This window comes from Salvia miltiorrhiza, chromosome 8, assembly GCF_028751815.1.
Source record: "Salvia miltiorrhiza cultivar Shanhuang (shh) chromosome 8, IMPLAD_Smil_shh, whole genome shotgun sequence".
In the NCBI taxonomy this organism is placed as follows: domain Eukaryota; kingdom Viridiplantae; phylum Streptophyta; class Magnoliopsida; order Lamiales; family Lamiaceae; genus Salvia; species Salvia miltiorrhiza.
The window spans coordinates 28,437,060-28,460,025 of NC_080394.1; the positions used below are offsets into that span (position 1 = coordinate 28,437,060).

Below are 22,966 nucleotides of genomic sequence, written 5' to 3' on the forward strand. Positions count from 1 at the left end.
GTCGGCGGATTTAGGTGCACAGGTGGTTCCTCTAGTTTTAAACCCTAGATAAAAGTTAAAAAGTGAAACTGGATTTGGAATGAGAGAACGTGAGAAATATTTAATTAATGTATTACATTTCTACCCTTTGAATTTCAATTATATTTAAATTAGTAATTAAATTGTGCATCTGTAGTTTAATATCAGCCATCTATTTTTTTTAAATCAATGGTTTAGATATGGTTCCTAGTTTTCATCTTAAGAGGGGTTTCTATATTAACCCCACCCTATATATATATATATATATATATATATATAGAGAGAGAGAGAGAGAGAGAGAGAGAGAGAGAGGTGGGTGCTCAATGGAGAACACTAAATATTCAAAGAATAGAGAACAAATCTCAGCCGTTGATCTTATCTAATTTAACGGTTAGCATTTATTCACGCCATGTTTAACAAATTTTTTTGTTGAACATATAGGGGGTCGAACCCCAAAACCCCCCCAAAAATTAAGTAAAATTTGATGAACGTTCAATGAAATGACTGATATGTTCAATATAATTTGATGAACATGGGCGTGTTCGTATTCTTCATTGAACGTGATCCTATATATATATATATATATATATATATATATATATATATATATATATATATATATATATATATATATTAAGTGTACTTATATCATATCTATTTTTTTGTTTAAAGTCTATATAGATTAGCAATCATTTTTTTTTTATATATAGTATGTATATATATTGAGATATGCGAATACATATATATAATTTTCTAGGAAGACGTGCGTCCATTTTTCTTTAATTGTATGCATAACGTATGTTATTAATATTAACATTTTGTGAAGTTTGACATGATTAGTATTAATTAGATGTCTTTTATTTACATATAATATATACATATATATATGTATTTCTTTTAAATATTTTTATTAGTAAATATAAGTACAAAAAAATATTAAAGTTTATATATATATATATATATATATATATATAGGAATGAGATCATATAGATCCCAATGCTTATAATAGATCCCTAGATCCAAATCTTGACCACACATTTATGACATGTGGCGCATCAAGATGGTGACACGTGGCAAGGAGCTTCCAAGCATTCCAAGGCAAAATCTGGAGGGGTAAAATTGGAATGTAATTTTCGGATTTAATAATTAAAAAATATATTTTTTTTTTTAGATTTTCTCAAAATAAATATATTTTAGATGCATATAGTTTCACACAAAGATGCATAAAGTTTTCACATGAAATGCATAACTTTGAACAGAAAAATGCATTTAATTTTTCCAGTTTTGGTATTTTCACCACCCCGCCCCATACCACCCCCCAATCCAGCCCACACCACCCCCCAACCCTCCCCATTACCACCCCCCAAAAATAGGCATGTTTCACATGCATATAAAATCAAACAAAAATGCATAAAGTTTTCACATAAAAATGCATTAAATTATACAAAAAATGCATTTCATTTTAATAAATCTGGTAGTTTCGCCACCCCACCCCTGCCCCACCCCCACCCCACCCCCCCCACCCCCAATTTTTTTTTTTTTCAAAAACTGATTTTCTGATTGCTGGCCCACCCCCACCCACCCCCCCCAAATTTTTTTTTTTATTTTTTTAAAAACTGATTTTCAAAAAAAAAATTGGGGGGTGGGGTGGGGGGGTCAGTGGTCAGAAAATCAGTTTTTGAGAAAATAAAAAAATAAAAAAAAATAAAAAAATTTGGGTGGGTGGGTGGGTGGGGGGTAGGGGTGGGTCAGTGGTCAGAAAATCAGTTTTTAAAAAAATAAAAAATAAAAAAAAATTTGGGGGGGGGTGGGGGGGTGGGTGGCGGGTGAGTGGGTAGGGGGTGGGTGGGGGTGGGGTTCTGGGGTGGGGTGGTGTTCAGGGGTGTGGGGGGTGGGGTTGGGGTGGGGTGAAATCTTATGCATTTTTATATGAAACTTTATGCATTTTTATATGAAAGTTCATGCATTCTCGTATGAAACTTTATGCATCTAAAATATACCTATTTTGAGAAAATCTAATTTTTTTTTTAATTTCGAAAATTACATTCCAATTTTACCCCTCTGCAGATTTTGCCTTGAAATGCCTTGTCACGTGTCACCATCTTGATGCGCCACATGTCATAAATGTGTGGTCTAGATTTGGATCTACGGATCTATTATAAGCATAGGGATCCACCGGAACCCAATCCTATATACATATATATATATATATATATATATATATGTATATATATATATATATATGGGGCGCGCTCCAGTGAGACCCCCTATTTTTCGTGTAACATGAGTACAATGAATAAGACATATAATACTAATGAACAAAACGTATATCTAATGAACAAGATGTATATACTGATGAAAAATAAAATTTAAAAAATTCGTAATGAATAAGACATATATACTGATGAACATACCCGTATATACTGATGAACAATACAGTATATACTGACGAATAACAAAATTTAAAATATTCTGCTCCCTCCAGGATTCGAACCCTGCGAAAAAAAATCACCCTCCAGATACAATATCAGCCATAGGATTGATAAAATAAACGCACCAGATCGTGTCCTAGATCTCACTAAAATTAGAGGGTCTCATTGGAGCGGCCCCCTATATATATAATCATCTTCATGTGCACTCATCGATTAAATATATTTTAATTATCATTTTATAATTCACTTTAAGCAAGGCGTGCAAGACTTAATCTTTAATTATTTTATGTGTCAAGGAAAAAAAAAGGCGGGGTGATTTTAATTATGCATTTAAGTCATTTATCCTTATTATATGTTCTGCTCAATTAATTATGTGAGATGCAGTTGAGAATAAGCTCATGACATACGGGTTATGTGATTTAGCCTACGGGCTATCAAGAAAATAAGCTCATGACCTACGGGTTATGTGATCCAGCCTATGGGCTATCTTGAGAGTAAGGACATGGCCTACGGGCTATGTCATGAATGTTATAATCATGTATTTTTATTGATGTATTTCATATAATTTGGATAAATGCTCCCCCACTGAGTCTATTATATTCACCCCAAAATAATATTTTTTTCAGGGAACGACTCGGGCGATGAAAGGCGGGACGAGTGATGATGGTCAAGAGATCAAGAATAAACATGTTTTATTTTAATTAGAATAAAGACTCAAGTTTATTATGTTTTTATTTAATATTTTTTCATTGCAAATGAGGTTTGAGTTATTTTAAATGTTCGAATCTTATTTTTTTGGGCAAAGGTGCAGATTGGTCCCTGAACTCGACCCCCTAGAGCGTTGAGTCCCCCCATACTCGAGCAAGGCGCGTTGACCTCCCTGAACTCCCGAGAAAAATGTGCAACTAAACCCACGAGTTTAACGGCGGTTTAACACCGTTAAACGTTTTTTTTTTTTTTTTTTTGGTCACCTTCTCCGCTAGATTCCTTCAATTTTCCGGCGACATTCATCTATCGAAAGGGAAAATCTTGCCGGCGCCACTTCTTCTCCGACGAGCGTCCTACCCCAACCAAATGTGAGGTGTAATCGGAGCAGATCTGCAGCGGCGGCTCTCCCTTGGCCATCCGCTGCCGAAAACGCGAGAGAGAGATGAGGGGGAGGCGAGCGGCGGCGGCGACGCTATTAAAGATGCGAGAGAGAGAGAGAGAGAGAGAGAGAGAGAGAGAACAGATCTGTTGCCGAAAACACGAGAGAGGGATGAGGGGGAGGCGAGCAGCGGTGGCGGCGCTCCATCCTTGGCCGTCCGACACTATCGGAGATGCGAGAGAGAAAGGGAGGACAGATCCGTTATCGAAAATGCGAGAAAGGGATGAGGGGGAGACGAGCGGTGGCGGCGACGTTTCATCCTTGGTCGTCCGCTGTCAGAGATACGAGAGCGAAAGGAAAGACAGATCTGTTGCCGGAAATGCGAGAGAGGGATGAAGGGGAGGCGAGCGGCGGCGGCACTCCATCCTTGGCCGTCCGAGCCGGTGGTTCTCGCCGGAAAATTGAAGGAATCCAACCGGAGAAGATGACCAAAAAATTAAAAAAACAAGAAAAAATGTTTAACGGCGTTAAATCGCCGTTAAACTCGTGGGTTTAGTTACACCTTTTTTCTCGGGAGTTTAGGGAGGTCTACGTGCCTTGACCGAGTATGGGGGGCTGAACACTCTAGGGGGTCGAGTTCAGGAACCAATCTGCACCTTTGCCCTATTTTTTTTTATTCAAAGCATATTTTATTATTTAATAAGGAAATTGGTGCGTCACAACTTACTTTCAAAGCCTTTCGCTAAAGCAATACAAAGTTCAACGTTTCGACGCTTTTTTCGTGTTCTTGTTGCTTTCTGTTACACGTGTGATATTTTTGGGCACAACACAAGGTATTAATCTTTAAATCCTAAATTAATATGTTATACTTCAAATATTTTATACCATAATTCAAACTAATACTCCCTCTGCCCCATTAAAAGTGGTTTGTATTCCATTTTGGGCCGTCCCACTATAAGTGGCCATTTTGGGTCGTCCCCACTATAAGTGGTTTGTTTCCAAAAGTAGAAAAATTTAACCCTTAAAAAAGTATCGGCTCTATCACTTTTAACCAATCTACACATTCTCCTTAAGGTGTGGCAAATAAGCAAAGATGAGAAGGTGAAGGTGAAGGTGACTAAGGTCAATGTGAAGATGGAGAAGGGCGTGGTAAATGAGGCGAAAGTGTAGGCCCATTTTGCGCCATCCCACTATAAATGGCCTGTTTCCGAAAGTAGAAAAATTTAACCCTTAAAAAAGTGTAGGCCCCACCACTTTTAACCAATTTACACATTCTCCTTAAGGTGTGGCAGGAGAAGCGAAGATGAGAAGATGAAGGTGACTAAGGTGAAAGTGAAGATGGAGAAAAGCGTGGTGAATGAGGCGGAGATGAAAGGGGTGAAGTTAGAAAATGAGAAAGTAAAGATGGTGGAAAACGATCGAGATAGAGATGAAAGAGGTGAATATGACGGTGGTAGCCATAAGTGGTGGACATGGAGGTGGTAGTGGTCGTGGGTGAAGGTGGAGGTGAATGTGAAAGAACCATAACAGACAGGTCATTCGGTGGAGGTGGACCATCTTCCATATCTGATTGAGCCTTTGAAAATAGCCTAACCATCTCATCGTATATACCTCTAATCTCCATGGCAAGGTATATCCAAGCGGCTTGGACCTCGCCACGGTAAAATGAGCAAAATACGAGTCCCACAGAGATGATACAGAACTCTCTTTAGAAACTGTCGCTGATAAAGAACTGTCTCCAAAAAATGTGGTTGATAAAGAACTCTCTCCCCAAATCTCTTCATAATATTGCAAATAAATCAAAAGCAAGACCAATGATGGAGAGAATGATACCACCGACAAATCGAAAATTGAGCCCTCACGACCTCTTTTGTTTGACGTGGAATATTGCAAGCAGCCAAGTCACGACTCCGGTGCTCACCAACAAGTAGTCTATCATCGGGCGGGCGATGTCATCATTTCTGCTTAGGCGCCAACCTATGAATTGTAAAACTAAGGAGAGGTACAATTCAAAGGCTTTGATCATTGTTGATCTATCACAGAAATTGAAACATAATCACTTCAACAGGTCATATATAAAACTTTTATAAAGAGGATCAATGTTATCAATACCAACATGTGGTCCAAATAAACTAAGAAAGCAAAAACAAGTAAAATGACATTTGCAGATACAAAAAAAGCCCAAATGCAACAAAGAGGCAAGTTGCATATAAATCATGGATGAAGCAGTCATTATAAGAGTAACATAGTATCAAAATTCAAAATGAAACCATTAAGAATCAAATGCATATAATAAGATGTGGTGAACGTTGTACCATAAGAGTAAATTCTTTCCAAAGGTCATTATTCTCTCTCTTTCCCCTTTCTTACTTTCCTCGTGGCGGTAGAAAAAATATAGGACGAAGAGATAGAAAAGAAAATTACCTATAAAGCATAGTTTAAGGCATGCTACAAACCTCTACCCCACTATTCAACGTATCTACTAAATGTTACATTTGATTCAACATCTTGCCAATAGTGCTAGACCTATAAAGTATAGTTTAAGGCATGCTACAGACCTCTACCCAACTATTCAGCGCAACTACTAAATGTTTCATTTGAGTCAAAAACTGGCCAATGGTGCTAGAACCTATAAAGCATAGTTTAAGATATGCTACATACCCCTACCCAATGCAGTATGACAAAGATGAATACTTCAATAAAAATGCCAGCCACATTTAGGATTGTAAAAGAAATTATAAATTTTATGATTCATGCTCCATGATTAGCCTAACCACACTAAACACCTCTTCGTTTGTGCTCCTAATCTCTGTGGCGGGGTATGTCCAAGCAGCTTGGACCTCAGCATGGTAAAATGAACAACATCCTAGTCCACTACAAATAGTACAAAATTCTATCCAGAAACTGTACCTAACAGGGACACTAATGACTGTTGTGTGTTGCAGTAGTTGTCCAAGTAATGTGATTTTGTTGATCTTGCTGGATTATGTTTAACTTACAAAAATTAATTAATCTAAAGTTTTTCTATTTATTCTTGTAGAGAATGAATCCTTTCGGGTTATATGTGACACTAGTTTCCTAGTAATAGGGCTGCGGTTGAGTATGAATGATCATATCTCAAGAAAGATAATAGACTATCTACTTGAGACAGATGCTATTACTATATGCGTAGTCGTAATATGGGCAACTCTCCACCAGCCGAAGGAGAGTCCGAAGTATTGGGTCGGGTTAATAGGATCTGTTGTGGTATTGTGTGCGAGGGTTGTTCGATTGGTTTTGCTGGTTATTAGTGTGTGTCGTGATACCATTATAGAGAGTGCTTTCATTATTGGGGTGGCATGATATATTCGTACGTGTTTGGAAGCTTTTAAAAAAGGCTGGCAACGTGTGCGAAATGTGATTAAGGATGTTTTGACAAAATGTTGTTTATCACTTGTTTATTCTCCAGTTACATGAGCAATCGAAAATTTATATGAATTTATGCTTGCTGTATTGTGAATACACCTATAAAGAACTTCAAAATTCAATGAGACATGAGTAAGATATTGAGAAATAGTTATATATGTCACGTGGAGGTGAATGAGCAAGATATTGAGCAAGGTGGAGGTGAATGAGAAGGAATCATAACAGACAGGCCATTCGGTGGAGGTGGACCATTTTCCACATATGGTTGAGCCTTTGGAAATAGCCTAACCATCTCATCGTATATACCCATAATCTCCGTGGCGAGGTTTGTCCAAGAGGTTTGGACCTCGCCACAGTAAAATGAGCAAAATACGAGTCTCGTGGAGATGATACAGAATTTCTTCCAGAAACTGTCACTGATAAAGAACTGTCTCCAGAAACTGTGGTTGATAAAGAATTCTCCTTTGCAAGAACTGTCTCCGGTGGTATGGAGAGAATCATACGACCACCGACAAACCAAAAATTGAGCCCCCACGACCTCCTTTGCAAGACGTGGAATGTTGCAACCAACCAAGTCATGACTTTGGTGCCCACCAACAAATAGTTTGTCATCGGGCGGGCAATGCCATCATTTCTGCTTAGGCGCCAACCTATGAATTGTAAAACTAAAAAGAGGTACAATTCAAAGGCCTTGACCATTGTTGATCCATGATTACCCCAACCACCTCTTTGTATGGTGTCTTTGACTTGATCGACTTGTTTAGCTCATATAGTAAGTTCTATTATCAGAATTCATACGAAAACTCTCTTCCATCACATTAAAAGTGGTCTGTATTTCATTTTGGGTCGTCCCACTATAAGTGGCATGTATTCAAAAATAGAAAAATTTAACCCTTAAATACGTGTAATCCCTATCACTTTTAACCAATTTACACCTTCTCCTTAAGGTGATCGAGATAATTGTGGTAGAGAAAGCGAAGATGGCAGTGGTGGTGGAGATGGAGGAGGTTAGGGGTGAGCAAACCCGAACCGGACCCGCCGTACCCGCCCGGACCGACGGGTTCGGTCCGGACCGGACCGACCCATTGTATATGTATGGTCCGGGTCGGGTCTAATTCTTAGGACCGATTTTTTTTCGGTTTGGTCCGGGTCGAGACTCGGTCGAACCCGGACCGACCCATATCATTAAAAATTAATTATTTATTTTATATATTTAATATTTATAATAATATTAATAATATTAAATTTCAAAAATTTCTAAAACCTAAAGGATGAATGATTTTGATTTATGTTTTTTGTTGTGATTGTGGATTGCGAATGATGAAACTATGATATTGATATGTGTTTGTATCGTATTTATTATGTTTTATGTATGAAAATTAAGTGCGAAAACAGGAAAAAAAATAATTTTGGCTTCGGCGGGTCGGACCCGGACCAAACCGGACCCGTTGCTCGGGTTCGGTCCGGGTCCGGGTCGACCCGCACACATTTTTCGGTCCGGGTCGGTCCTTCATTTTAAAATTTTCGGTCCAACAAACCCGGCGGGTCGGTCCGGGTCCGACCCGCTGCACACCCCTAGAGGAGGTGAATATGACGGTGGTGGCCGCAAAGTGGTGGACAGGGAGGTGGTAATGGTCGTGGGCGTGGAGATGTGAAAGAGAGAGAGGACCTAAGGACAGTAGCTGGCCGGCGGCAGTAATTGGCGGCGCGATGGCGGTGGGGCGCGGTTCCGACTACTAGGGTGGGGGGGTTAGGCTGGGGGCTGGTAGCGCGGCGGGGTAGGCTGAAAATGGGGAAGAATGCCTTAATTTTAATTCAGAAATGTCACCGCTAATTGGCGACCCGCGTTCGTAATACCAGTGGTGTGCCACGCCGCCGGTAATTAGTTTAGAATAATAAAGTAATTGATTTAACATATACTGGCGGCAGTGCTACTGGTGATCACCGGTGGCTTCCACGCCGTCGGCATTCTAGCCGGTATTTTTAAAAATCGAGTCATCTTCTCCACCGTCGATGAGCCACCGGTAATTACCGGCGGTGTCGTTGCTGCCGGTAATTATGGCCGGAAATTCCATGGTTTTTGTAGTGATTGTCACTGTGTACACAATTCTCACCATTATATCGATTTCTATTATTTTCTAATATGTATTTCCAGTTTTGCTAATACATTATTTTTTTTGCACTATAGTATAGTTTTTAAAAATAATCAAACAATGTGGTTAGTGTCTGACACTATCCTTACTAGTATTACATTGAGTCATTTTTTTTAATCTTTATTTCTAATTTCACTAATACCTTATAGTAGTACTATTTTTACATTATACTACAGTTTTATAAAATAATCAAATAATATGGTAAATGTGCAACACTACTCTCACCATTATATTGATTTTTATTATTTTTATAGTCTATATTTTGAATTTAACTAACAATACCTTTTATTATCTATTACATTATCATTTTATAAAACAACCAAACAATATGGTAGATTATGATATTATAATACATTATCATAGTAAGTATAGTCAATTTATAATTTATAGTGTTAATTGTACTATTATATTATATTATATATATATAGATACCCTACTATAATATAGTATCATTTTTTTATGATTAATAATGAGCTTGAAAATCGTATAATTAATTAAATATATTCATTCAACATCTCCCACTAAAATATTTTCAAAAAAAATATTATCCATCATCCAAAAATCAGCCAACATTAGTTCAACAAAACAATTTTTGGTGTGGAGTTGGGGTAGAATTTTTGGTTTTGTTAATGATGGAGTTGGGTTTCATAGGTGGATGTCGAATGATGAATCCCCGATGATTTTGTAATCTTCTTGGTACTACTGGTGCCTTATCGTTCTATAATATTTACTTTCCTTATCAAAAAAAAAGTTCAACAAAACAATTGATGCTACTTGTTAATGTTAGTTAAATTTTTTCAACCCCTCGAGAAAAAGTTGAATTTTGTTAGGAACCAATCAATAATCTATTTCTTAAAATAGTTGTTTAGGGGGGGAACCGTTCATTGCAATAGAAATCATTTCCTAAAACAATACTCCCTCCGTCCCCAAAATAAGTTTCTCCTTGGGACGGCACGGATTTTAAGGAAAATGTTAAAGTGTATTGATAGTAGAAAAAAATATGTTATAATTAATATTGGGAGTGATGAAAATGTAAAAAAATGTTATAATTAGTATTGAGAGTGGTGAAAAAGTGAAAAGTAAGAATAAATAAAGTATTATTAGTGATGGGGTAGTTGTCCAAAAATAGAAAGAAAGAAAGAGAAACTTATTTGGGGACATTCCAAAATGGAAAAAGAAATACTTATTTCAGGGACGGAGGGAGTATTATATATTGTTACTATTGTATAGTATAAAAGTAACCCCGATGGTTAAAAATTTAATAATTAATTATTTTAAAATATATAATATATTATAATAATTATTAAATTTGTCTGAATCGAACTGCATTTTTCAAATCGAATCCAAACTGAAAAATAGCAAATTTGAAATTTTTTAAATCAAACCGCATCGTTTTGTCTATGAAAACCAAACCAAACCGCCCAATTTGGTTCGGTTTGGCAGTTCCAATTAGATTTTGCTCAGCCCTAAAAAGGTTTATAGTTAGGATTTATTCATATTGATCCAATTAAATTTTGAAGATTAAATATATGTGACAGAATAGCCAAACTTGCGTGCCATTAATTATGGAGAACAAGCATTAAATATCTGTTTCCTTAATGTCTGGGGAAGAGGAGTCGCTACCACAAGCATAGTCTAAATATGATAGCTGTCATAAACCTTCTCCCCTAAATGTGTTTAATTAGAACATAGAATTATTTTATTCTTTGTTTCTAAACTCAAATATTAACGGATTGGGCCAGTGGAATTTTTTACATAATTGGGCCAGGAATTAAAGCTGCTCCATACAACCAACCCAATAAATTTTAAATTTGGAAAATGAAGCCAAAAATTTCTAGGTTTGATCTCTATAAACCCGCCGCCAAAATCAATCAAAATATCCACAAACAAATGTATAATTACCTTTAGTCTCCATATATTGGAGTATTTAAGAATTTGAAGAAAGCTTCCAACATGTAATTTCCGATGACTATAATTAAAAAGAAAATATAATTGCGGCGCAGATAGGAAAATTGCATTAACTGGTGTGTATAAATTAAATTAAAAATGCAGAAATGAAATTGAAAATGAAAATAAAAACGCATTTGAAAAGGGGAGATTTTTTTACTGGCGATCAAAATAATGGAAAGAGAGTGAAAAATAAAATAATTGATGAAAATTAAAAACAAGATAATGATGAGAAAGAAAAAAATGGAGCGGCTCAGACGAGACGTGAGAAAAGAGTATTGTCCCTGACCTCCATACAAAATGAAGGTCTCATAGAGCTGGGATTAGTAATCTAATCATCACTGCCAAACACCATTTTCTTTCATCTGTAAACAAAAATCTAGATGTTACCTTACACAATTCTAATAATCACTTTGATCAGATGAAAAATATCTATTCTAAACTCGTGGATTTACCACCATGTACAAAAGAGGGGCGAGGGGTGAAGAGGGGGGCTGCACTCTGTGATAGTGAGAAATAGAGATGAGAGCTAGGGTTTTATAGAAGAATCCTTTTAATAAATTAGGTTTTATTCTCATTTTTCAAAATCGAAAATAAACCCTAGGTGACGATAATCTACGTGGGCCGCGAATGAGTTGGCCCAACATATACGCAAATGGACTACAGAGAAGGCTAGGGGTTAAAACATAATGCCAATGAATAAAAATAGTTCAAATTTATTTCAATATACGCAACCAATTAATGCTAGTCACGCACTTTATTTATTAGAAGAAAATTCTTACATGATCGGAGTATTTTGTTGGATGGTTTGTGCGATGCGGAGCTCATTGTATTGGTGAAGCATTTTTGGTGTTGCATACTTGCATGTCATGGAAGATAAAGAAATCATTTCCAATAATAACTTACAATGTTCTTATTGAGGGATTAGACATTGATAATAAAGTCAGAGAAGCAAAAGGTATGTTCGATGATTTTTCATTCAAAGGTTTGCAATCTGATGTAACATATAATATTCTGATTGGTGCATTTTGCGAAGAAGATCAGATAGAGGAGACTAATGTTATGTTCCATGAGCTCCATCCAAAAGTATACAACCCTACATCGTAGCATATACAATCCTTATTGGTGCACTTTTATGAATAGGGGTGGGAATCGGGTCGGGATCGGGTACCCTACTCGAAAAAATCGGGTATCCGATCCTGAATAGGCCGAAAAAATGATATCCGATCCCAAACCCGAATTTTAATCGGGTACCCAAATACCCGAGTCGGGTATTCGGGTACCCTAAATTACCCGGTCAAAATGAAAATTTTCAAAGTCAAACTGTGAATTCAGGTAAATCAAGTATTAGGATGCCCGAATTACCCGATTTGACTTAATAGGGTATTCGGGTACCCTAATACCCGATTTTTTTAAAACAAATCGAAAAAACAACAAAAAACAAAAGAGTCATCTGTAAAAAAATCCAAATAAAATCCAAATCAAAGTTTGTCATCCCTTAATTGTACGTGTGTGTTGCAGCTTGTGTGGCTGAATATTTCAGCAATGAAAATCCAAATCATAGACATCAAGTGGCCAAAGGGTCATCTGTAAAAATAATTTCAGTATAGTAGGGTTCAAACTTGAAAATGATTCTTAATTTTAGTTTTTTAATTAAATTTAATTAAATAATTTAAAATATATTTAATTAAAAAATCGAGTATTTCGAGTATACCCAATACCCAATTTATTTATACCCTTAGTACCCGAACCCGAACCCTAATTTTTCGGGTATCGGGTACCCTATACCCGATTTTTTCGGGTCGGATAATCGAGTACCCTATACCCGAACCCTATCTTCCCACCCCTATTTATGAAGATGGGCAGATAGAGGAGGCTAACGGTTTGATGACACAAATGATAAACAACGGTTGCTTGCCTAATAGTGTGACATACAATTTTATTGTTCGAGGTCTTCTTAAAAGAACAATATGCGTGATGCAATGCCACTTTTGGAAGAGAGAGATTCAAGGGGATTCACACTTGACAAAACTGCATACTCGATGTTGATTGAACTTGTGAAAAGGAAAGGTAGAGATAGTGTTCTATTTGATAAGATTAAGAAACTCGTACCAAATAACCTCTTTTTCATATAGGTGTTATGTGGTGTTTGAAGGTAAAAAAATATTTTAATGGAAAATAATGAAAAAGTACAAGTGTTTATTTGTTTGTTTAATCTCTTTGTTATGATAATTTATCATCATCATCACAGCCGTTGATTTTCAAGAAGTTGAGACAAGGAAACTCACCGTTAAAAGCGCTCCACTCAGGGACGGATCCAGAAATTTTTTATTGTGGGGGCACAAAATATAAACATATATAAATATGAAATACGTTAAAAAAAAATTACTAGTAAATAGAATAAAAATCTACGCATTTTTATTGATGGAAATATTTGCATGATCAACTATCAAAAATCTCTTTTTATATACAATTAAATTATCATTCATTTATTTATCTCTCATCCGATCATATATTCAGTTCTTTATGATATTTATTGCAGAAAATATTTTTTCAAATTAAGTAATACTTATATTTATTGTGGATTGAAGATTTAAGAATTTGCTTATTTATTATACACTTTAATTATATATATATATATATATATATATATATATATATAATTAGTGAAAATAAATAAATAATTTGTGGGGGCACGTGCCCCCATAGCAATACATGTAGATCCGTCTCTGGCTCCACTCGCCTCCCAAGAAAGAGCTGCATGTGTTCTAGCTCGAGCTTGTAAAGAGCCGAGATTGTGGAGATATTTCAGGATGACTCTATATATACTTCCCTTTTTATTCAGTTATAAGTTACTATAACTTAACTATTTATGAAAATATTATAAGTATTGTCAACTTATTATTTTATCTCAATTGCCCTCAATTTAAGAAAGGGTTAACTGTGTTTTGTGTTTCAAACTTTTAATATTTTTCATAAAATATCTCGTCATCCAAATTTCAATAACAAAAAGATTATTCCTGTTCCAAAATTTGAGGTTGATTCTTTTTCCAACTCACTATATGGAACGACTTCGTGTTATTTTATAATATATATATATATATATATATATATATATGAGGGTTAAAATAAAAACACTTCTTAAAATATAAAATAAAAATAATTTTTAGTCCTTAGATCAGCAAGATCTACAGTTGATTCGTAACCCTGTTGGATGAATTCATACGTGTTCTACATAAATTTCGTACATTGAAAAACGTTTTTATTTTTATTTTAAGAAGTGTTTTCACGGTAGCTCTTCCCTATATATATATATATATATATGTAACAAATGTATATATTTTTTCATATAAAGTTCTATATTTTAGTGGGACCCCTTATTCGGTCAATATTTAAATATACTGACTTACTAATTCATTACCAAAAAATATTTTAAATATAGTATTAGCATAAAATTCAAAACCTGAATTTAGGATTTTTTTTTTAAAGACAAACACCCGAAGAGTGAGAGGTTAGACAGATCCTCAACCTGTAAATAAATATCAACCAATATCTCATACATGATGTTGTCAAAAAGTGACAACTCTCAGCAGAAACCACAAGAACCTGAAATTAAGAGTTAACTTTACTTCTCTTTTGTAAAGTCCTATTCTCTTGGATTAGTTGAGCTATTTTATTTTATTTTTATGTTAGACAATTGCTAAACGTACACAATATGTACAATCATAATGCCCTTGAAATTGAATCAAATTTATCTATTTTTATAATTCGGTTCGAATTATGATCATGGCTAAATTACGTACCCTTATTTTGGAAAAAGGTTCCTAAAGATATGTTTTTCCATTTTTTCACTTCAATGATTTTGGGAAGTTGTATATTTATTTGTTTCTTAAACTGTTGCCGATTTATTTTGGAAAAGATATTTATTAATTTTATTATTTTTTTTCTTTCCTTTATCTAAGATACAAATTAAGAATTTAATTAGAAAATATGGTTATACAATGCATTTGTGTTGATGGGCAAAAATGCCCATATTTATAAAAAAAAAATCTTGATTTTATACCCAAATTAAAGTGAATGGTGGAAATTGTCATTTGATGTTGATGGTATTACATGATTTTTTGTATAAAGTCTTACACTATTCTAACACAAATACAATTGTATAAGAAAAGTATAAGAAAAAATAGTTGCTGTCAAAAAAGTAGGTTGTCGTCCGGACTACAACCTACTTTTCCGACCAACAACCTATTTTTTTGTAGTAAATTAATTTTTTCAATCGAAAAAGTAGTATGTCGGTCGAAAAAGTAGGTTGTCGTTGGGCTGCTCAGATGACAACCTACTTTACTGACAACAAGCTATTTTTGTCTCTACAAGTACATTGATTGAGACATTATGGATAATTTAGTCAATTTAGACATAACCATAATAATTTTATAAAAGTGGACATTTTTCATTACAACTTAATAAATATGAGCATTTTTTATCTTTACTAAATGCATTTTCCCACTATAATGAATATATATCATGATAGAGTTCAATTTAAGGTGGATGATCTAACTGAAATTAACGCCTTTTATGTCTAGATATGTACACGGTAGACCCATTGTAGTGACTACAAGTACATCTGAAAAGGAAAATATTAAGCAAATTCAATAATATCGTCAACCGTGGGCATATTAGGAAACTGAGTTGTGACTACATTCAAAATAAAATTTATTATATATATATATATATATATATATATATAGGGTTGGTATCAAGTGAGAATTTAGGATTCTGTGACACCTAAGAACAATCATAGACCAATGATTATTGTTAATCCAATGGTTCTCATTAATAGATGATAATTAAAAATTATATTACCTACCAAAATATAAGCTGACGATTTATTAGAATAAGGGTTAATAAGTAATTAGGCTTGTGAATAAAAAAGGAAGATGCTAGAGATTTAATGAAATCCCTGAATTACCGCATTGACATTCCGTGGAAGAATTGCTTGGGTGAATATTGTGTGTTTTCACAGTCCATTTACCCTTTCATCTTCTTCTTTTTTCGTTCGCCACTATCGAGGAAGAAGAAGTTGTTCAGGCTATCATCTAAATCGGTCCAAGCTTCGGCGATTCATCCTCAGAGGAGCGCTATTCATCTAAATCGGTCCACGTTTCGGCGATTGAAAAAGGTTTGAGAAATTTCCGTTACTTTCGTCCGCCATTGCTTTGATTTTTTTTTCACACTTTATGTTTGGATGAACAAATGTTTTGAACAAAACTTGCAAATCCGGTGATGTTGAGGTAGAATTGTTCATCTGTGTCGGTTGTTTTGTTTTGTTTTTTTTTCTTCGGTGGATTGTATGGAGATTTGTTAATATGAACATTATATCTTTATTTTTTGAAATCTTTGATGAATATATGTATTTGACACCTGAGAAAGGGGGGTGATTTTTTGATTTGGTAATATGAACATTATATCTCTATTTTTTTATTTTTTTATTTCCGGCGTCGCCGAAAATGATTTATTTCCGGCGAGAAATTTTCATATTGTTCTTGTTTGTGTGTGAATATGACGATCTCTGCGTGTATTTTGGTCTTTTACAATGGGATTATTGTGTGTAAATGTACATAATATTGTGTTGGTAATATAAGTAGTGTTCATGTGAATATTGTTGTTCATGCCACTTGTTCGTGTGAATATTGGTGTTCATCAGAATATTATAAGTATTACTAATACAACATAGTTTGACTTTGTAAGTATTCGTGTGAATGTTGTAAGTATTCGTGTGAATATTGTAAGAATTCGTGTGAATGTTGTTCATGTGAACATATTAAGTATTCGTGTGAATGTTGTAAGTATTCGTGAGAATATTATAATAATTCATGTGCTTGTTGTTCAAGTGAACTTAGTAAGTTTGTTCATATTTTTTGTCTGAATGTTTTAGGCATTACTACATATCACTTTTTTCATGTTTTTGTTTTGATGTAGTCATGTTTTAAGGATTATGAAATATGGATTGTTTATGTTTATTGCTACTTGTTCATGATCACAGCAAGGCCACCAAATCGAGAAATCATCTTGGCAAATAAGTTGATAGAGGTCGAGCAAAATGGTATGCATTAAGTAACTCGAATGTTGAATACACTTTGTATTCGGTGAAACTAACTTATGAATATTTTCAGCTACAAAGTGGAGGAATAGACAGAAGTTATATGGTGAATATATGGCTAAAAAGCAAGACTTGAAGGTGCAGAGGTTGCAGCTGGAGAAGTTGTCAAGGATAATAAGGATGGAGGTATAGCAAAGGCTGCTGCTGGACACGTTGTCAAGGATAAAATTATCGATGCCTCAAACAAACAATTGCCTGAAGGTGGTTCGCCTACATTTCAAAGAAAGAGAACGCAGAGTGCCACTCGTTCAGTCCTTAAATAGATTGTATTTAATTTAGCATTGCTTTCATGTAAATTGCTATTATTTTCTAGTTCACATCTAGATATTGGATGAATAAAAAGAAAGAGAACGCAGAGTGCCACTCGTTCAGTCCTTAAATAGATTGTATTTAATTTAGCATTGCTTTCATGTAAATTGCTATTATTTTCTAGTTCACATCTAGATATTGGATGAATAAGTTTTGTTCAGAAATTATAATATTAAAACTAAATACATAGTAGTATATGACAATGATATTCAATATGACATCAAAACGATCTGTTATGGTAACACACTATTATTCAATTTGATTAAAATATTAATTAATGATTAGCTTCAATATTGGTGCAAAGGATTGTGAATGTGTCACAATTAATTCAAACATTGTTAATTGATTATAATATAGAAATATTAGGAAATATGCGAACATGAACGCTGTATCTGCGGTCGTTAATCAAATATATTCAAACATGAATAGTGCACAAAAGAACACAAACAATTATGTGGTAATTACACTACATGAATAGTGCATATGCAAACATGAATAAGTGTTCACATGGGATTCATGAACAATTTCAAAAGTTTGATGAACTTTGCAATTTTTAGTTTTTTTATCTTAAATTTTGCGTGATTTTGTTGAACTCGTTGGTGAAATATAATGAATAATTTTGCGTGATTTTTGTTGAACTTTGCAATTTTTAGTTTAATGAACAATTTCGAAAAATTAAATGAACAATATTTCATACAAACATATTTCATCCGTCCACAAAGAGTGTGTGGTGGAGTGGAGGGCATATGTTTTAATAAAAAAGTTGGAATATGTGATTTTAATGTTAAAGGGTAGTATTGGACCATCAAATTGTAAGTAAAGAGTGGGTATTTTGTAAAGGATAAATATCACTTTATATCCCAACGTATTAGCGTTTTAACGAATATGTCTCATCGTTTGGATAAGTGCAAAAAAGTACCCAATGTGTGAAATTTTTATTATTTTTGTCCCGTAAAAATTTTTCGTCGACGAAACAGTGACGTGGACGGACGAAACAGTGACTTGGCTTTCATGGCCCGAAAAAAAAAACGAAAATAAAATTACACCTCACGCTTAAGTCAAATAACTAATAACTAATTACACAAAAAAAAAAAAAAGTTTTTTGAACTCTCGCGCTATCTCTCAAAATTTCCCCAAGAACACAAATTTCCCCAAGCCCTTGGCGTCATCTCTCAAACCCTCAAATTTCCCCCAAATTTGAAGTTTGAGCGAAAAAAGAACAGGTATGTGTGGCGTCTATCTCCCAACCTTGTTCGCGTCTATCTCTCGCTGTGTCTGTGTGATTTAGTTTGTCGATTTCAGGTAGGTCGGCGATTGAACCGACGGAAAGGAGAGGTGATTCAGTTTGGATATCTTGAAAAAAAACTTTGGTATCTTGTCTGACGTCGTCACATCGTTTCCATATCCAAGTGCAAATTAACAAGGTAATTAATTCCCTTTGTATTGATATCTGGGCAGATTTGATTTTATGTTGTCTGAATGGAAATTGAGTGCCTATTTTCAATCTTGATATTTTGGAGATATATTTCATTTATAATGCTATGCTTGATTTCGTGCATTTGGAAATAGAATTAGGGATTTTGAGGTTGTTGATTTTCAAATAAAATCCTCTAATCCATTTCATTTAACATGGAACAATTCTACTTCAAAAGGACTTAAAATGACCAAAATTTGAAGATTCAAGTCCTTGACTTAAAATTCATAAAGTTTCATATATTGGGTACTTTTTTGCACTGTTCCGTTCGTCCACATCACTGTTCCGTCGATGGAAATTTTTAACAGGACAAAAATGTAAAATTTTCATACGTTGAGTACTTTTTTGCACTTATCCGAACGATGGGACATATTCGTTAAAACACTAATATGTTGGGATATGAAGTGATATTTACTATTTTGTAAATATTGAGTGTGAATGTAGTTTAAAATATAAATGAAGTTTCTAAAAAAGAAAAATACACATTTTTTGTGGACGAAGGGAGTATTATAAATATAGATTAGTACAAGGGGTACTCAATCTAACTGTTGGTAAGACGTTTCTCCTCCAACCAATAGGTCGGGGGTTCGAGTCACCCTAGGAGGAGCTAGAGAGTGTGAGTGAGTTTTTTCCTTTCTTTGGTTGTAACAAATTTTTTTAGAAAAAACAAGGGGTACCCAACCCTTACACCATGAGTGTATCAAAATTAGAATTTACACGAAAGACAATCTTTCGACCGACTACATCAATCAAACAACAAAAAGACCAAGGAAACATGGACCAATTTTTGTCCATGTTTCCACAACTTCCATCACAGTTTCCACAACTTTTGTGGTACATGGACCAATTTCATTAAAGATGAAAACACTTCATCTGGTGCCAACTCTTGGCTGAATGAAACATATTCAATCAATTAAAAGACTCGGTCACACAACATGAACACAATGATTCTCCTTTGCTCAAAAAAAAAAAAAAAAGTGATTCAATGGATTATCAAGTTTTGGGTCTAAGCTCAATGCCTTCAACAACAATGCCCCCTTTGAGATGCACACCCTTTGTTTCTCTAAACCAAATGTTGACTTCCTCTTCTTCCTTCCTCCCGTTACTGTGGAACTCTCCCAATTCCACCTCCAACCATCCGTCGCCACGTGGACGAATCACGCTATTTTCCCCTTCCTTTAATTCGTTTAGTCCCTGGATTTTATATTTGTCCACATAAATCGTTCTCTTCGTTTTGTAATTTCCGATTTCAATTGAGGCCTCAGATGCCACCACATCCAATCCAAAAGCGCGATTCACTAATTGAAGAATGAGGTATGCTGCATAAGTCGTGTTTGGAGACAACGTTCCCATCTTTACTTTTGCATGTAGTTCTAGCCAAGAGACCATTACTAGCTCCGCCGCCTCCGAAAATCTGATTTGATGCAATCGAAAAAGAAAAGGAAAAATAAATAAATGAAATAAATAATAAAATGATGAGATGTTGAATAAATTAACCTTGAGTGCTGCACGGGTTTCCATGACCAATATAAAGAATTTTTCGACCAAGCAATTGAAAGCTCCCTTGCACTCAACATGTACCGTTTCTTGTTCGTATTCTTGTCTATTGAAAATATCTGCATTTTTTCACACGTTAAAAACGCTTTAGGCAACGATTTGTCTGTTTCGTCTCATCAATACATGACATAATTATATTTAATGATCCAACTCACAAATTAAAATTATATTTAATAATATTATTGGTTTCGTGGATGAGATTGATAAAACTAATAATATTAGAGGATGATTAAATAATTCACCTTATTTTAGAATGATAAACAATCGTTCAATTAGATTATTAAAATACGGGTCGAAAAATCAGATCATGCAATTCAAATACTTGATTAAGATGCATCCTTAAATTATAATACGTCACGTCAATTCATTTAACAATAACCCCTCTGTATAAAGAGAGAAGTCGAACACCATCCTCTTCTCCCAACTCTGTTCTAGAATAATAAATATTCTAAAACATCGTTTGATTTGAAATTTAAAGTTGAAACCTTTAACCTTGTGTATTACACAACTACACACCCTCTTTCCCCCCACTCACAAATGACCATGATCACTTATATAAATCTACCAATATTGACTAGAAGAGTTTAGCTAGGAAATAGAAACATCGATGTAGACCCAAACGGGGAAAGAATTGGCATACCAAATGTCTAAATAGTTTTAGATATTAAGTATACTAAGAAATTTAATTTGGAGGCATGAAATGAAGTGGTGTAATGACCTTTTTGCCCCCGTCGATGAGAAGCGGGGTGGACGACAGGCGGCGAAACGCATCTTTTTTGGAGGAGAGCTCCACCGGCGAAACCGATCTGGATATGATATCGCGATAATCAGGCGGCAGAAAACTCTCCCAGACGACGTCGGAATCGGCCGCGCCGCGGAATGCGGCGGAGACCGCCGCCGACGAGCAGGCGTCGCATGGAGAAGTGAGCGAGATGACGAGGGACAAGCAGTCTTCCGGCAGGGCCTCCATGAAATGACGATTTGTTTGTTTCAGATGATGATTATAGTGCTACCTACAACTCCATGGTGAGGTCATGTTGTTTATAGTCTCGGTTTCGTGAAGAAAATGACGACATTAATTTATCACATGACCACATCTTTTTCATGCATGCCTCAAATTCCCTTTTTGCCCACCTTCTTTTTATTCTATTAGGTGTCTTTTCTTTTTTCTTTTTTTATATTGGGTATCATTTTTTTGAAGTTTCCTTACTTGCATGATTAATTTTGGTTAGAACTTAGAAGTGCTATATGAATAAGATGGTGAAGATGCGACGAATAGAGGTATACATGGTCTTATTTTGAGAAAGACGGATAGGAGATGGGCATCCCAAGTATGATGTTAATCTATAATATTATAACTATTACATCCTCTCATGCGAGCACCGATAATAATGGTAAGTTAGATTAATTAATAACAACAAAAATCATGTTAATTTAAATATTAGTATTTGATTTAGAATAATGTATAATAATAATAATAATATAATATTATCATCTTAATGAGTATACTATTAAATTTAATTAGTATTTGTATAATAATAATTAAATACTATGTTTTATATTAATAATTAAATTTATAGATTGTAAAGAAAATAATTATATTCAATCTCATTTGGAGAAAAAATAATACTAAACCATCTATATAACAAAATTAATAACCATCATTTAATGTAACAATTTTGGGCTCTTGAAATTTTAAACTATATTTTATTATTAAAATTTCATAGTTAAATAGCCCAAAATTAATTTAAATTTAAAAAATCAAGAAAAATAGGAATAATATAAAAAAAATATATAACACCAAAAACGTTTATATAAATAAATATAAAATTTGTACGCATAATCGAATAAATCTATATAATATTTTAAATTCTATTTTTTAGATATACATAAATAATTTTTTATTTACAAATTCAAATTAAAAAATTAATAGTACAAATTTCCTTCTCCTTAATCGCATTAAAAACTATTGTAATTTAAAACTATTTAAATTTATATTTAATTATAGTTAAATAATCATGTAATTTTATTTTTAAATGAAAATATAATGACATCTATTTATTTTTTCACCAACAACTGAAAATAAAATTAAAAATAATATAATGTTCAACATAAGAGATAAATGAGATAGAACAAAAATTAATTTTAACATTTTAATCAATTATAACTTATTCGTTTCAAAATCTTTTTTATAATTAATTTCTATATCGAATTAATGATCTTCTCGTAATCTCTGATTTAACATCCATATTAAATATCTTTTCATGAATCAACGTTAACAAATTTTTGAAAAAGAATTAAATAGCAAAAAGAAAAGAGAGAAAAAATTGGTGGGAAAAATTAAAAGGAGGGAGAAAATTTAGAGGTAAAAACTCATCTTTTATAGTATTACTAGTACGTCCATCCGTGCGATGCACGGCGAA

At 34.2% G+C, this 22,966-nt stretch overlaps 1 protein-coding gene, 1 long non-coding RNA gene and 1 other non-coding gene across 3 annotated transcripts; all 3 read right to left on the minus strand.

Annotated features, from left to right (window-relative positions):
• Positions 1-10,992: 10,992 nt before the first annotated feature.
• Positions 10,993-11,554, minus strand: LOC130997473 (uncharacterized). Its single transcript, XR_009093099.1, has 2 exons — positions 11,499-11,554; positions 10,993-11,408 (listed from the first exon to the last, which is right to left on the minus strand). It is a non-coding gene; the product is annotated as an uncharacterized LOC130997473 (long non-coding RNA).
• On the minus strand, positions 11,286-11,392 carry LOC131002069 (small nucleolar RNA snoR69Y). The gene has a single exon (XR_009094149.1). It is a non-coding gene; the product is annotated as a small nucleolar RNA snoR69Y (small nucleolar RNA).
• An 8,128-nt stretch (positions 11,555-19,682) lies between the features above and the next one.
• Positions 19,683-21,612, minus strand: LOC130997474 (F-box protein PP2-B15-like). Its single transcript, XM_057922788.1, has 3 exons — positions 21,262-21,612; positions 20,484-20,602; positions 19,683-20,400 (listed from the first exon to the last, which is right to left on the minus strand). Exons 1-3 carry the CDS (start codon positions 21,511-21,513, stop codon positions 19,980-19,982), a joined length of 792 nt encoding a protein of 263 aa, XP_057778771.1. The 5' UTR covers positions 21,514-21,612; the 3' UTR covers positions 19,683-19,979.
• Between the last annotated feature and the right edge of the window lie 1,354 nt (positions 21,613-22,966).

Coding starts and splice junctions, on each gene's coding strand:
- LOC130997474 (XM_057922788.1), bottom strand. CDS start 21,513: ATGGAGGCCCTGCCGGAAGACTGCTTGTCCCTCGTCATCTCGCTCACT. Junction 20,603..21,261: donor TCATCGACGGGGGCAAAAAG/GTCATTACACCA, acceptor GAAAAAATGCAG/ATATTTTCAATAGACAAGAA. Junction 20,401..20,483: donor AAACCCGTGCAGCACTCAAG/GTTAATTTATTC, acceptor GCATCAAATCAG/ATTTTCGGAGGCGGCGGAGC.